Below are 17326 nucleotides of genomic sequence, written 5' to 3'. Positions count from 1 at the left end.
CTAAAAAAGTTAAAAATACAGGAGTAAATATTAATAATAACGAGTATAATGTCATAGGTGCTGTCTAAATTTCCCGATTACGGCATTTCAGCATTTTTACATATGCAATAATTCGTAAATGCCCTACTTCATAACTGTAGTGATGCCATAATTTAATTTGATGCTATAATGCCGTAAATATATCTATCATAAATGGATAAAACTTTTATTATTATGGTTATTTATTAACCACTTTGTAATTGATATTAATAGTTTAATACATGATAAATTTTAAAATGATAAACTTTAAATGTATTACGAAAGTCTAACAACATACGCTATATGATAAAGCTCATGTTGTTATGAGATTAGTTATAACTATCTATTTAAAAAAAACTAATCTATAAAGAACCTATTATATTTTAAAAACAATCAATAATCCCTAATCTAATAAAGAAATTTCATTTTATGAATTATTGCTATATCTACAATTAGTCTACGGTCGGCACATTATAAATTATTTGATAATGTATTGTTTTCTATCTATTGCATTAATAGAAAAATTTTTATTTGCTTTTTCTGGTTCAATAATGTTTCTTAATTAGTTCCACATTTCCCTATTTTTAAATTTTTTTCGTTTCAGCTGCCTCCTTTGGTCCTAAACCACCGGTTAAAATCTACCTTCAATAAGTGTGAAGTAATTTTCGACCTTCTCATCAAACGGATTTAATAATTCGATCAGAGGAGGAGGTAATAATCTTTCATATTCAATCACTAATTCTTCCAAAGAAACAGACGTTACCTTTATTTACCTCGAGTTAATGCACCCTCGCCGAACCCGATCTGGACCTAAAAGAGACGAAAAAAAAAAAAGAATTATATAAAAATAATTTATGAAACGAAGAGAAATGATATTTCGGCGCTTACCATAGTACTGCAACGCTGATCTGGACCTGAAAAGACGAAAATTTTTTTTTTTTTTATTAAATAAAAAAAAGATACAAAAATTCGGCGCTAATCGCAGTACCGCAGCGCCAATCTATTGATAATCATGTTAATAGTATAACTCGTAATATCTCTACCACTAGTCCACCATCATTACTCCAAATTATTCTATTTGACGCCATCAATTATCAGAGTTAGTCAATAACCACAGTCTCAACTGCAACCGGCACAACAAATGTATGATAATACTAAATACGAACTTCGTTGTCATCGATTCCTTCACTTCAATCATCGCCGCCGACTATTGATATATCACTTAATGGTATGTTAATGCAACAACATTTGAGAATACTTTTTATGATCCAACTTCTCAATCAACGCAACATCAACATCATCATACTTCTACGGCTTCAACAAATGATTATATAATGCAGTACTATAATTAATGATTTACAACAACATAACGATAATGGTTCCTTGTTCCATAGAATGAACGGGAAATCAACAAGATAATAATATTATGGTACTTCGAGATCTTACAATCTATGTTAATAACAAAGAGTTAACGTGTATTAATAGTGTTTTCTTTATAAATAGGAGATTGGGATTACCGAAACACTTCAGGTACAGATTTTTTATATATATAATAAAATGACCCTCAGTATAGTGAATTTCTCACTATAAAGGATTTTAATCTCCAGCCCATAGGATTCACTATAGTGAGGGTGTACTGTATTATAACTGTATTATTAGTACGAATAAGATTTTTTTTTTTCGCGTAGTACATACAGTAACAGCATTTATTAAGTATTTATTATACAGTAAAAATCACGAAATTTTATTTCTTTGTATAATGTCAGACTTTATTTATTTACATCGTTTACATAAATTTTTTTACTTTAAGAGTAATTTCTAAAAAAATTTGTTTTTAGACTTGTGTGAGTTTTGAAGAGGTATTTTTTAATTTTTTTTTATAGAATATGATTAATCTAACGTTTCTTTGTTATTATAACCAGTCTTTTTGAATAAATAATAATAATAATAATTAAAAAACCAATTTTTAACTAAAAAATTTTAATTAAGTTCAAAAAGAAAACAACTAATATTTTATTGTTACACAATTTTGCAAAAAAACTTTTACTAAGGTAATAGAATTGGTTATCCAAATAGATTTTTGGTTATTTAAATTTTTAATATAAGTACTAATAAAATTTTATTTACTTGTAGAAATTATACTTGTTTTAGGGTTCTTATTCATTACTATATAATGGCAAATAATTATTTGTCACCATAGTTATTTGGCCTTTTGAGTTAATTAACTAATCCATTATACCTAATCCTAATCCTAATACTAACCTAATGCTGACCTCTAAATTTTACTATAGAATCTGTATACTTAAGTATCCCCATATAGTTACAAATAGATATTTCCCTTGTTTAACCAAAAAAAAAACCTCCGACTTATTTATTCAATAATTCAATATATATTAATAAACACTTTAGAACGTTTAGAATAATATATAGTTTTCCTTTTTTGTAGTTATTTTATTTTTTCTTTTGCATTTTACGAGAAATTTGTCTTAAAATCATGCCTTTTTTAAAGAACCTTTTAAAAGTAAAACAAAAGTATAATTTTAAAAGCAATAATAATTTTAAATGAGGAAAAGGATTTTCTCGACATTTTATGTCAATCATTTTATGTACTTATAGCTAAATATTTTTAAGAAGAAAACAATAGTTGATAAAGAAACTGACATGTCCAGTCGTCCAGTGACTTATATGCCTAGTACATGTGAGTGTGATAAATTTCCGTAAAGTGAAATAGTAATTAATTATTTATTTTTGTAATACCGTTACTCAAAATAACTTTCGGACCGTAGATTTTCCAAAAAGTTTTTATTTTCGGAAATTTAAAACTTCCATCCCCGTAAAAAAAGTCGATCCGCTTTTTATATTCCGTCTTTTTTCCGTAAAAGGCTAATGTTTCCGGAATTAATAACCTTATATCTCGGAATTTATCGAATTATTTATATTTTCTGTGAATGGATCCGTGAAAGGCTCATTTTACGGAGTTTTTACAGAAATAACGGAAAATTTTTTATAGGGCATGTTTATTAAATATAACTATGAGTGTCGTGGAATGTGAAAATTGCAGCAAAAAGTACATAAAGGTGTTTTATAAGTGGTGTAAACAATGCGGAACAAATAAATTAAGAAAGAATTTTACAAACTGGACCAGTGGAAATGAGAAAATTGATAATTTTATCCAAGAAAAGCAATTAGAGATTAATAACTCACGGAATATTGTATTTGAATGGATACCATACTATAATAAATTTCTTGATATCAAAGAAGTAGATAAAGATGATTTTTCTACAGTATACTTAGCAAAATGGGAAGATGGTCCATTAGAGTGGAATAATAATAGTAGAAAATATATAAGAAACTTAAAAGAATCTGAATTAAAATTAAAATATTCACATAATTTACAAAATGTTGTTGAATTTTTAAATAAGGTAGGATTTTCTATTGAAATTCACTTTAATGTAATACTAATTTATTATTTTGTATTTTATAGGTGAAAATATATTCAACTAATTTTAAGATATTTGGAATATCTCAAAATCCAGATATATTATAGCTTTACAAAACAATTATTCCTACTGTATAAAATATAATGTAACAATATGTATACAATATAAGTTATAAATGGTGTAAACGATGTGAATCAGATAGATTAATTACAAACTGGACTAGTGGAAATATTAAAATTGATAATTTTATCCAAGAAAAGCAATTAAAAATTAATAGTCCACGGAATATTGTATTTGAGTGGATACCATATAATAAATAATCTTTTATACTATCCTTTGATTTATATACAGACTTTAGAAAAATGGTGAATTTCATGCACCAATATATTATTGTATAATTTCTTGACATCAAAGAAGTAGATAAAGATGATTTTTCTACAGTATATTTTGCAAAATGGGAAGATGGCCCATTAAAGTGGAATAATAATAGTAGAAAATATATAAGAAACAAGGAATTTGGATTAAAATTAAAATATTCACATAATTTACAAAATGTTGTTGAATTTTTAAATAAGGTAGGATTTTCTATTGAAATTTACTTTTAATATAATATTAATTTATTAATTTGTATTTTAATAGGTTGAAGTATATTCAACTAATTTTAAGATATTTGGAATATCTCAAAATCCAGACACAAAGAATTATATTATGGTTTTACAAGATAAAGATTATCATCATGATGTTGGACCAACTGAAACCTTATATTTATTGAATAGCAATATTTAATAAGCATTAAAATTTTATATTTATTAAGCAATAAATGCTTAATATATTAAATAAGTACTAAATTTTAATATTTATTAATCATTTAATTTTTAAACATTTTATTAGTATTTTAAATAAATACTTAAATGCATTTTACCAACATACCTTATATTTAATAAGTAATAATAATAAATATTAATAAATTACTTTGACTAACATCGTGATGTATTGTATACTGTGTAAAAATATATATACTGATGAAAAATATAAATGGTGTAAACAATGTGAAATAAATAAATTAAGAAAGAATTTTACAAACTGGACCAGTGGAAATAAAAAAATTGATAATTTTATTCAAGAAAAGCAATTAAAAATTAATTATCCATGGAATATTGTATTTGAATGGATACCATATAATAAATTTCTTGATATCAAAGAAGTAGATAAAGATGATTTTTCTACAGTATACTCAGCAAAATGGGAAGATGGTCCATTAGAGTGGAATAATAATAATAGAAAATATATAAGAAACCAAAAGGAAATTGAATTAAAATTAAAATATTCACATAATTTACAAAATGTTGTCAAATTTTTAAATGAGGTAGGATTTTCTATTGAATTGAAATTCACTTTTAATGTAATACTAATTTATTAATTTGTATTTTAATAGGTTAAAGTATACTCAAATAATTTTAAGATATTTGGAATATCTCAAAATCCAGACACAAAGAATTATATTATGGTTTTACAAGATAATAAAGATTATTGTATATTGTGTAAAAATGAATATATCTATAAATGGTGTAAACAATGTGAAATAAATAAATTAAGAAAGAATTTTACAAACTGGACTAGTGGAAATGAAAAAATTGATAATTTTATTCAAGAAAAGCAATTAGTTATTAATTATTATTATTCAATATTTGAATGGATACCATATAATAAATTTCTTGATATCAAAGAAGTAGATAAAGATGATTTTTCTACAGTATACTCAGCAAAATGGGAAGATGGTCCATTAGAGTGGAATAATAATAATAGAAAATATATAAGAAACCAAAAGGAAATTGAATTAAAATTAAAATATTCACATAATTTACAAAATGTTGTCAAATTTTTAAATGAGGTAGGATTTTCTATTGAATTGAAATTCACTTTTAATGTAATACTAATTTATTAATTTGTATTTTAATAGGTTAAAGTATACTCAAATAATTTTAAGATATTTGGAATATCTCAAAATCCAGACACAAAGAATTATATTATGGTTTTACAAGATAATAAAGATTATTGTATATTGTGTAAAAATGAATATATCTATAAATGGTGTAAACAATGTGAAATAAATAAATTAAGAAAGAATTTTACAAACTGGACTAGTGGAAATGAAAAAATTGATAATTTTATTCAAGAAAAGCAATTAGTTATTAATTATTATTATTCAATATTTGAATGGATACCATATAATAAATTTCTTGATATCAAAGAAGTAGATAAAGATGATTTTTCTACAGTATACTCAGCAAAATGGGATGGTCCATTAGAGTGGAATAATAATAATAAAAAATATATAAGAAACCAAAAGGAATTTGAATTAAAATTAAAATGTTCACATAATTTACAAAATGTTGTTGAATTTTTAAATAAGGTAGGATTTCTATTGAATTGAAATTCACTTTTAATATAATGCTAATTTATTATTTTGTATTTTAATAGGTTAAAGTATACTCAACTAATTTTGAGATATTTGGAATATCTCAAAATCCAGACACAAAGAATTATATTATGGTTTTACAAGATAATAAAGATTACTGTATATTGTGTAAAAATAGATATATCTATAAATGGTGTAAACAATGTGTAATAAATAAATTAAGAAAGAATTTTACAAACTGGACTAGTGGAAATGAAAAAATTGATAATTTTATCCAAGAAAAGCAATTGAAAATTAATTACCCATGGAATATTGTATTTGAATGGATACATATAATAAATTTCTTGATATCAAAGAAGTAGATAAAGATGATTTTTCTACAGTATATTCAGTAAAATGGGAAGATGGTCCATTAGAGTGGAATTATTATAGAAAATTTATAAGAAACAAAAAGGACTTTGAATTAAAATTAAAATATTCACATAATTTACAAAATGTTGTTGAATTTTTAAATGAGGTAGGATTTTCTATTGAATTGAATTCACTTTTAATATAATATTAATTTGTTATTTTGTATTTTACAGGTTAAAACATATTCAACTAATTTTGAGATATTTGGAATATCTCAAAATCCAGACACAAAGAATTATATTATGGTTTTACAAGATAATAAAGATTATTGTATACTGTGTCAAAATATATATACTGGTAAATGGTGTGGACAATGTGAAATAAATAAATTAAGAAAGAATTTTACAAACTGGACTAGTAGAAATGAAAAAATTGATAGTTTTATCCAAGAAAAGCAATTAGAAGTTAGTCATTATAATGATACAATATTTGAATGGATACCATACAATCAGTTTAATGATATTAACGAAATAGGAATGCATGATCATATTACTGTATATTCAGCAAAATGGAAAGATGGCCCGTTAGTATATGATAAAAATATAAGGAAATACAAAAAAAATCCAGATGAGTTAATTAGATTAAAATGTCTATTGTTTAAGCAGGAATCATTAACGTTTTTCGAAAAGCTGTTATCATTATTTAAGGAACAAAATACAACTAATGAATTCTTAAATAAGGTATGAAAATTTTATAAACCTAATTTACTTAGTATTTTAGTTTTTTTAATATATAGTAATATTTTTTCTTTTAATTTTAACAGATTAAAAGATATTTTACGGTAAATAGTAATAAGATGTATGGAATATCTCAAAATCCAAATACAAAAGAATATTTAGTTATTCTTAATGGTGGTTGTGTAAAGTGTGGTGAAATGTATACTAATATATTATATGGATGGTGCAATCTGTGCCATATAAGTTCTTTTAAAAATAATTTTGTAAATCGGACCAGTGGAAATGAACTAATTGATAATTTCATTCAAAAAATGAAATTAAAAATTAAAAAATATGATATAATATTTAAATGGATACCATACAATCAGTTTATTGATGTTAAAGAAATAGGTCAAAGTGATTTTACTACAGTATATTTGGCAAAATGGGAAGATGGTCCATTAGAGTATAATATAAATACAATGCAATATGAAAGGGATCCAAACAGAGCAATTACTTTAAAATGTTTAAATAATACACGAAATATGATTAATGAATTCTTGGACAAAGTATGTATACATAAATTTAATTTACTTGATAATAATAATTATTTATCTGTCTTATATTTTTCGATAGGTTAAAGTGAATTCAATAGTTAAGGAAAGTAATGTTCTTAATAATATATATGGGATCTCTCAAAATCCTGATACAGGCAATTATATTATGGTTCTCCATGACAAATATTTTGAAAAATATTTTGAAGGACATTGTATAAAGTGTGATGGAATATATACAGATATACGTAATAAATGGTGTAAACCATGTCAAATAGATTATTTTAAAAAATTCTTTATTAGTATAAACAAAGAAATTGATAAATTTATTCAGGAAATGCAATTGAAAATTAATAATCATGATGATGTAATATTTGAATGGATACCATATAATCAATTTAATGATATTAAAAGAATAGGTAAAGGTGGTTTTGCTACAGTATATTCAGCAATATGGAAAGATGGTTTATTAAAGTATGATATAAATAAAGCCCAATATGTAAGAAATTCGAATACAAAAGTTGCTTTAAAATATTTGTATAATTCTCAAAATATTACCAGTGAATTTCTCCATGAGGTATTTAGTTTTTTATATAAATAAACTAGTACAGTACATTATATTGTATTTTAATCAAATTTTTTTTTCATTAGGTTAAAGCTTATTCAATAAATAATTCTGGTAAAATACTTAAAGTTTATGGAATATCACAAGATCCAAATACAAAGGATTTTATCATTGTTCTTCAATATGCGGAAGGTAGAAACTTTGATTATTGGATACATAACAACTATAAATATTTTAATTGGTCTAGTAAATTAAAAATATTAAGTGATATTATTTGTGGCCTTAAAGAAATTCATCAAAACAAATGGTTCATCATGATTTTCATGTAGGAAATATATTATTTAATGAAATTTTTGTAATTTCTTCAAATATTAAAATATATATTTCAGATATGGGATTGTGCAGAGAAGTTGGTAATATAGATAAAACAACTATTTATGGAGTTATGCCTTATGTAGCACCCGAAGTGTTAAGAGGAAAACCTTATACTCTAGCGGCAGATATATATAGTTTTGGAATGATTATGTATTTTGCAGCAACGGAAAAACAACCTTTTGCTAATTGTGCCCATGATGAACTTTTAGCATTAGATATATGTAAAGGAATTAGACCTGAAATAAATGAACCTGAGGCACCAAAATGTTATATTGATTTAATGAAAAAGTGTTGGGATACAGATCCTAACAATAGACCAGATGCTACTAAAGTAGAAGATTCTATTAGATTATTATGTAATTATGAAATTGAGAAACAATTCAAAAAAGCAGAGACATATAGAAGAAACAATCTTTCATTTTTTAAATATAGTCAATTAGATAGTACTCATCCACAAGCCATTTATACATCTCGGTTACTTAATCCATTCACTAAAGATCTTGAAAAGTATGATAAATCTGAATGTTTGGAATGTGAAATTATAAATTAGATAAAAAAATTTAATTAAAACATATTTCATTTTATTATAGGATTATCTTTGATAGTATTTTATTTAACGTTAAAATTTATTTTAGCAATTAAAGTTTTTTTCTTTGACGTATTATTATTTATTTATAAAATAAATCAGTTTATATTGTAATATTTTATCAGTTATATTTATTAAATAAAATTAATATACTTAGTTCAGACAAACTGCTATTAGCATAAAGTTCATAAAATTATAATTTGAATCATGGAAAATGATTTGTAATACAATAATTGTCAAAATAAATTAAGTAAAATCTGATCTAGCAAAATTTTTATGAAAACATACAGACTATATTATATAAAAAAACAGGTTTTTTACATGCACTCTGATGGAGGCAAATGCATTCATAACTAATATATATTTTTTTGAATGATAATAACACAATAACTTTGAAACCAAGAATTCATATATTTATCTATATTATTTCAAGATTATTATGGTCTTTCACGTTCAATTAATTATTTAAATAAAGGATATAGGCGAGTATAGACCCATTTAAAATTATACATTTCAAAGTCACTCACTGTAAAAATTTTATCTGTAATTTCTGTAAAAACACCATGAATATGATAAAACAACTTGGATAATTTCCATGTTTGGGGCTATAAATTCTGGGAATATGATGCATTTACGGAAATAACAGGAATAAAAACCACGGAATAAATTTTTTATAGGGACTACTTACACACGGAGCTATAAAGAGAATAAAGTAAAAATAAGTTCTTATGATATGAAATTAGTGAAAAAATTCAAGGTTTCGTTTGAAATCCATAAAATTTACCGGTAAATATTTCACGGTAGGTGTAACATAAGGTTGAAAATTCGCATGATTGTGTTACTTCCTTATATTGTAATTACAAAATATATTTAGGTAATCCAATTTCGCATGTCTAAAAATTTTTCTTGAAAAAATAAATTATCTTATTACTTTATTTAAAAATTAATGTTTTTATACTTTACTACAATAAAATCAATTCTAATAAGCAAATAAATAAACATTATTTTTAATGAAATAGTTTCAAATACACGTAAAATAATATGCTAATTTCATAAATATTTTAACTGGCATAACATTTTCATTTAAAAAAGTGCTAAAAATATGCTGTAAAGTGAAAAAAAACAGTAATTCTATAAAAATATAAATTAATATTTGAGTGGTTTCATACCTGCTGTATAATTTTACTTCATACTTGTTAAATAACTCTCCTTAGCCACCAGCAGGCCAAACCAACTGGAGTGTTAAAATTATAAAACTATAAAAAGTGTAAAATAGATCACAACTTTATAATAATATTCCACACTTAAGTTTTTTAAGAATATTAACTTTTAAAATATTTTTAATATAGAGTTCGTAGGAGAAATAATTTTGTAAAGATTCTATGTAAGCCTATAAAATACGAACATAAATTTCGTAGTGTAGAGAACGACTTTATCTAATGATACTATCAATTTTGAGGCGCAGTATTATGTTTAATTCAACTACCGTGTAAAATATTTTCAAGTGTTTAGATCTGCTAAACTACGAATCAAGGGTTTATTTTAATCGATAGTTAATTTCATTGAGTGATATATTTGATTGGATGGTCCGGGATGACGTAAAACTATTAGGTTAGATTCTATTGGTGATTTATTTCAGGTGATTAATCCATGGCATTACATTCTATGACTTGCATGTGACATATAATGTGTGACGAATAGAGTTTAACTAATCACGTGAATTTCGTTCACTTTTTTAGCGATCTATTTATACAGTATTTTGGTAAAAAAAAAAGAATACTAGAACTACGACAATTTTAATCCAAAATTACTAACCGATGTAAAATATTTATTAATTACTTAAGAACAAAAAATAGATAACATCAAAATTGAATTAAAAAATAAGTTAGAATGCATAAAAAAAATATGTAAACAAAAAACACTAATAATTAATATTAATTTATCAATTGAATTTATAAAATGGTAAAATGAATATATTACTTAAAAAAAATTACAGAATTTATTCCTATTTTTACTGAATAATTATTTCTTTTTTAGCGTAATATCTACGCAACTTATAGTACTGGTCTAGTATTATGCTATTTTTATTTCGTTATACTGTATTTATTTATTTTTATTTTATTTTATATTATTTTATTTTTTGATAGGATGAAAATGAACATACAGCCGAAGAAGTTAAATATATAGGAGTAAACAATTAATAATGTGTATTGATGGTATGGGTGTCGTCGAAATTTACTAATTACGACATTTCAGTATTTTGACATAATTATGTCGTAAATAATTCTGTAACCGTAAATACTGTAAGATGTCATAAAATATAAAATTTTTTTTGAATAATTATTGTTTAAATATTTCATATATTCATTTTTGTTACTTGACGATTACTATTATGATTTATTTAGGTTTCATATTTTATTTATAGACTTTTCAACATTCAATTGAAAAATTTTATAAATGACAATATCTAAAATAATGATAAAAATATTGGTTAGTAAATTGCATTTCCATTCTGCACGTAAAGTTTTTATTAAAAATTTTCATTTATTTATAACAGAAAGAACAGTAGTAAAAAGCTTTAAGATTATAATTTGAGTCCAAGCCAATTAACTGTACAATAATCAAGGTTTTATATTATTTCATGTATGCAGTAAGAATGCGTAAAAACAATTTCAAAATTTGTTTGCATTTTTACTAGATTTTTTTTGCTAGTTTAATAATTAAATATAATAAAATTCATATTCTACACAATATTATAGCGCTGGTTTAGCATTACAGTCAGACCTCTATGTACCGATATCCTATGTACCGATAATTGCCTGTACCGATAAATTTTCTATGTCCCGTTTCACAATTAATAAAAAAATCTCGTTGTACCGATATTATATATGGTTTCACGATGTAACATGTACCGATACTTTTCTTTGCCCCTTTATAATTAATACATAGTAAGATGTACCGATACTTTAGGTTACACTGGTATTAATTCGGGTCAACACTATGAATTTGGCCGGAGTTAACATAAAGGTTCCATCCAAATCACATGACATTTTAATATATTAGCTATCCGGAGTTTACATAATGCTGGCAAGAATTGGATTTTGGCCCGCATTATGATTCACTGATGACGGTTATGTAACGATAATTTGATATACCGATATATTTTCCCCAAAACAACAGTATCGGTACATAGAGGTCCGACTGTATAGGAAAATATAAAAGATTTTAAAATGTTTTTTTTTTGGTCCAAATCCAATCAGTTAATAATCATATAACGTTTAACGTTTAATCGTATTTAATTTTTCGTTCCAATAAATATAATCACGTGATTTATTAGTACAAGAAATTATAAAATATTGCAATGTTGTGTATAATAGAGAAATTCTGAATTGTGTATTATGTGACATAATTATTTTCTTGATTCAAAAATAATTAAATTATTAAAATATTTAGTTAGAAAAAATCTATGATTAATTTACGTAATTCGAGATTTGCGCATGGCGCAGCAGCCATATTAGTTATCATCAGCCGAAAATCTTTACCTAACGAAATGATTTCAATGATCACAATGGTTTCACGACGATTAAGTTGATCATTTAATTGTTCTTCCAAAATTAGCATCTCGATACATACCCCGTTTTTTTTGAATAATTAAAAGAAAATTTCTTTGTAATACATTATGCAGTTGGCGGTAATTAAGGGGCTAATCCATATTGTTAATTTATTGAATGAAACCTAAATTATCTAAAATACATCCGATGCTCTGATATAAAATAGTAACTTTCTCTAGTTCACTTAAAATTAAAAATCGTTTTCAAAATTTCTTAACTTTCAATTTAAAACATGATTTCATTCAATAAACTCTTCGATGATCGACATTCAATGAATTTCTTCAAAATTGTAAAAATGCAAACCAAAAATTCATCTTTAATAATTGGAAAAAAATCTCTAAATGAAATTAATATTTCATCTTAGGTGGAAATATTTTAAGATATCTTCTATTAATTAGCAGTATTCATTCTTTTATTAAAATACTCTGCTACTAATAAGTAGTATAATACTGCTATTAATAAGCATCGTATCACTGACAATTTAATAGAATTTATCATAAAACTCATGAAAATGCCTACAAATTGAGGCATTAATGTTAGTGTTCCCATCAACAAAAGAACATTTTGTTGAAATGTCCTCAAATTTGAGGCATTATCGCTCATTTTTCCATCAACAGAATTACATTTTGTTGAGTTTATTTTAATTTTCGTCATTTAATGAAACATTATTATTATTTTATTTTCTTTTATTTTTATTTATCTAAATTTCACTATTGATATTTTATTATTATTTCACTATTGTTATTTCATTTTTTTTTATTCCTATTTTTATTTAAATTTCACTGTTGTTATTTTATTTTCTTATCTTTCATTTCCTATTTTCTATAATTAATTATTGTTATTTTTTCTATCTTTCGTTTCTATTTCTTTAATTCATTTATTTTCTTTTATTTCTACTTCTTTAATTTCATTATTATTATTTTATTTTCTTTTATTTCTATTTCCTTAAACTTTATTATTATTTAATTTCTATAATGTGTTATAAATTAATAAAAAGTTTTGGTCCATTCTTATCATAACTTAATTATCTTAAATGTAAGACAATTTTAACATATATATATACTGTACAACCGAAGAAAATTACACTTGCGTTCAAACGATAACAAAAAGTAAAAAATATTTGAATATGCTGAAATGGCAAAAAAATAACCAGATAATAACCGAAATCAATTCACTGGGAAATTTCAAGTTTTCACGTTTTCACATTAAAATTTTAAATTTTTAATTTCTGCGTCGTAAATTAGTTCAACAATATATTACGTGATTTTCATTTTTCGTTATATATATATTATTTTACAATGTACAGAGTTTTTTTAACTACTGTTCCCTGCTTATTGATGCATTAAAATAATGAAGGACGCTAAAGTAAAAGGCAAAATGCCTTGAAGATCCAAGTATCAAATTCATTCATTGTCAAACTCAAATAATTTTTTATTTTGAATATATAAAAAAAAAAATTGATTTAAGCTCAGCCGATCTACGTTTGACCATCCAATTCTGTTTACCCATTTTGAACAGTTCAACAGGGTTAACTTTTAACCGGGTCTAACCTCTAATATATCGATACATATTGTTATGCCATTTTGAAAGTATTCATTATAATACTTAAATGTAAACGGAAATACCTCACATTTATTACGGAGAGCACACATTTATGTACTTGAAACGCCTAAAATTACGGTATTCATTAATTTGTTTATGTGTAAGTTGCGATTTTATCCTAATTTACTTTCATAATTATTTATACTGAATTATTATTTATATTATTATCATATTCTACCTTGATTTTTATTGGTTATATTTTTATCATATACAGTATCTATTTTGTAAAAGATTAAATAATCAAAATTTATAACGATAACGAAATGGTTTGTTGAGTCGCCCGAATTTAATTTTATTTATGCAAAATATAATTATAATATTTTCATATCAAATAATGTGATACACCCATTAAATACAGAGTAAAATTAGTTATAAAAAAAATACATTCATGTACGATATAGTCATATACAATAACATTCTGTAATCCAAAAGTTATCTATGAGATTTATTATAAAATTCTGTTATACTAAATGACTTGTTTGTTTAAATTTTAACGTAAAAGTAAATAAAAAATTCATTACAGATAGTAAGTTACGTTCCAATTATTTAATTAATTGATTTTATGAAGTAAAGCATATTTGTTTACATTGTTTCAAGTGGTTACGGTACATTTCTCCGAAATCCATCTCGCCGAAGTCATTTCGCCGAAGGGATGTTTCGCAGAAAGGACATTTCATCGAGAGCGCATTTTATCGAATCCATTTCATTGAATCGTCCATTTGCCGAATTCCATTTCACCGAATTATATTTCGATGAATGGACATTCGTAGCGATTAACATTTTATAAAAAAATATTCATTGCGCAATGAAAATAAAAATAAATTATTTCTAGAGATCTTCTTTTTTTCAGGATATTATCATTAACATTCAAGTAACTGATATTAATTGTTAAACAATATAAAATAAATAACTTTATTTTCCTGAAAACCTTTATTCACGAAAAAGTAAGTAAAAAAAAAGATCAATGTATTATAAACAATGAGATAAATTTAATAAAGATCAACTAATTTAAAAATTTTTCTAGAAAAGATTTCTTTATGTATTATTTAATATAAAAACAACAAAATAATCAAATGAAATAAATAATTTTTCGGCGAAATGGAATTCGATGAAATGGGTTTTAGTGAAATGGTATTTCAGCGAAACGTCCCCTCGGCGAAACATCTCTTCGGCGAAATGGCTTTGGTGAGATGGGTTTCGGCGAAATGGATATTAGTGAAAAGTCTCAAGAAACATAAGATAAATCGATTTTACATAAGTTAATTATTAGAATATCTTCAGTTAAACAATTTTATCTCTTCTTTCACAGCTAAATTACCAATGTTGCATTATATTAAAGTTGTATGGGAAATTATCCTATTATTGTTGACATAATCATATTGCTACATTATAAACTTTTTATAAGGCTATCTTGTGGCGCAGTTTCTACAATGCGTTATTAGAAGAATTGTAAATTAAGCGAATAAGTAAAAAAGGAGCATGTCAATTTATAATTAAAAAATTTGGGTGTCACTTTTATTGACCGCCAGATGCGAAACCTTGGTATTCTAACGCAGCGATACATGATTCGACGAGATTTTACATATAGTACCACCTTATAAGAAGAATAAGATTTATACATGAGTCTGGTCATGCATAATCATTTTTTATATTATCTTCATAAAGTCAAAAGTTATTTTCTTTTAAAAAAAAATTATTTATAATATAGATCCCTCACTTACCCTATAAAAAAAATTCTGGAAAAAACTCCGATAAATGATCATTTTATTCCGAAGAAACTCAGACACGTGATCATTTTTCTGAAAAAATTTTTTATAGGTTACCAGTTTAATATGAGACAAAATCAAAAATCAAAAAAACTAGTCAGATTTGGAGAGGTACTAGTAAGAGTTATTTCATTTTATTTATCGATTAAAATGGTTTTTTCAATGGGAAGGCATATGCATAATATGCATAATATACGCCACACTCGTACTTTTACGTAGTGCATTATGCGGGTGATTACAACAGAGTGGCGATTATACAATTTGATCTTGACTTAAATTGCATTTCATATATTTATTAAATTTAGTAATTACGACAAAGTCACAAAGATTATAACAGAAGCCTGGAAAAGCTTCATATAGGTAAGTTACCTACTATTAGTCTCTTTCATGGCCGGAATTATGGTAATTCCGTTCAGTTTCTGAAATAGGAAAGAATTTCCGGACTAGAATTATCAAAATTATCGAAAAGGGAACAGCATGATATTTCAACTTCTTTACTCTACATGAGACTTTTTTCGGGGTCCTATTATAATTTCTATTTCACTAAATGAAATCAGCCCTATCTAGGGATGGCAACAGTCAAGCCTTCTGACTGACCGTTTGACCGATCCTTTAACCGACCATTTACCCATTTACCAATTCATTATCAGTCCGCATAGGGCTCAGGCCTTGAAGTATATAAACGTTCTCTTTGTAATTATATAAACTCATAATTATTTTGAGAAAAGTCAACGTTGTCTTAAATTAAAGTTTTCGTTGAAAATTCTCAGATACGGTAACGAATTCGGTAAGGGAAGCTAGCTCCGTTTATACAAGCAAGTTTTGAAATTTTTTGATCCACTTTTTATTAAAAAAAAAATGTTTTGATTTTTTTTATATTATTTGCTATTGTAGGTTCTGACTTCCGATTATTGGATCTTGTACGAATTTTTGAATAATCTTGAAAACAGCATTAAAAATCTTTTTTTTTTAACTTCTTTTTTCGAGTATTAAATGATAAAAAAAAAATTTCTTTATCAGTTTATCACCATCACTTCGAAACTTTAAGAAAAACAGTTTTGACATTATCTTCTTTGTAGGAAAATAATATTTTTTGATATTGATAAAGAGGTGTTTGGTGATATTAAGATGAATTCATGCGAATTTTTCTTAGCGCTATAAGGAAATTCAACACGTGAGTAATTGCTGCCATAAGGTAATAAACTTTAGAAAAATTTTTGAACCTTTAAAAAAAATTTTTAATGTTTTTCTTTTTTTATAGAAATTTCAGCTTCAATTCAAATACGATAGAATAGGATAACATCGGAAAAGACAAAGTAAGTT

At 24.7% G+C, this 17326-nt stretch overlaps 1 protein-coding gene across 1 annotated transcript; it reads left to right on the top strand.

Annotated features, from left to right (window-relative positions):
- Positions 1 to 4446: 4446 nt before the first annotated feature.
- Positions 4447 to 8392, top strand: OCT59_008007 (uncharacterized protein; the record flags this gene model as incomplete). The annotated part of the gene is made up of 4 exons (XM_066142176.1): positions 4447 to 4498; positions 6261 to 6394; positions 7052 to 7147; positions 8150 to 8392. 4 exons carry the CDS (start codon positions 4447 to 4449, stop codon positions 8390 to 8392), a joined length of 525 nt encoding a protein of 174 aa, XP_065999082.1.
- Between the last annotated feature and the right edge of the window lie 8934 nt (positions 8393 to 17326).

The sequence above is a fragment of the Rhizophagus irregularis genome, chromosome 16, assembly GCF_026210795.1.
Source record: "Rhizophagus irregularis chromosome 16, complete sequence".
NCBI classification, from domain to species: domain Eukaryota; kingdom Fungi; phylum Glomeromycota; class Glomeromycetes; order Glomerales; family Glomeraceae; genus Rhizophagus; species Rhizophagus irregularis.
Note: the sequence above shows the minus strand (reverse complement) of the source record. Positions and strands in the feature narration are given on the sequence as shown.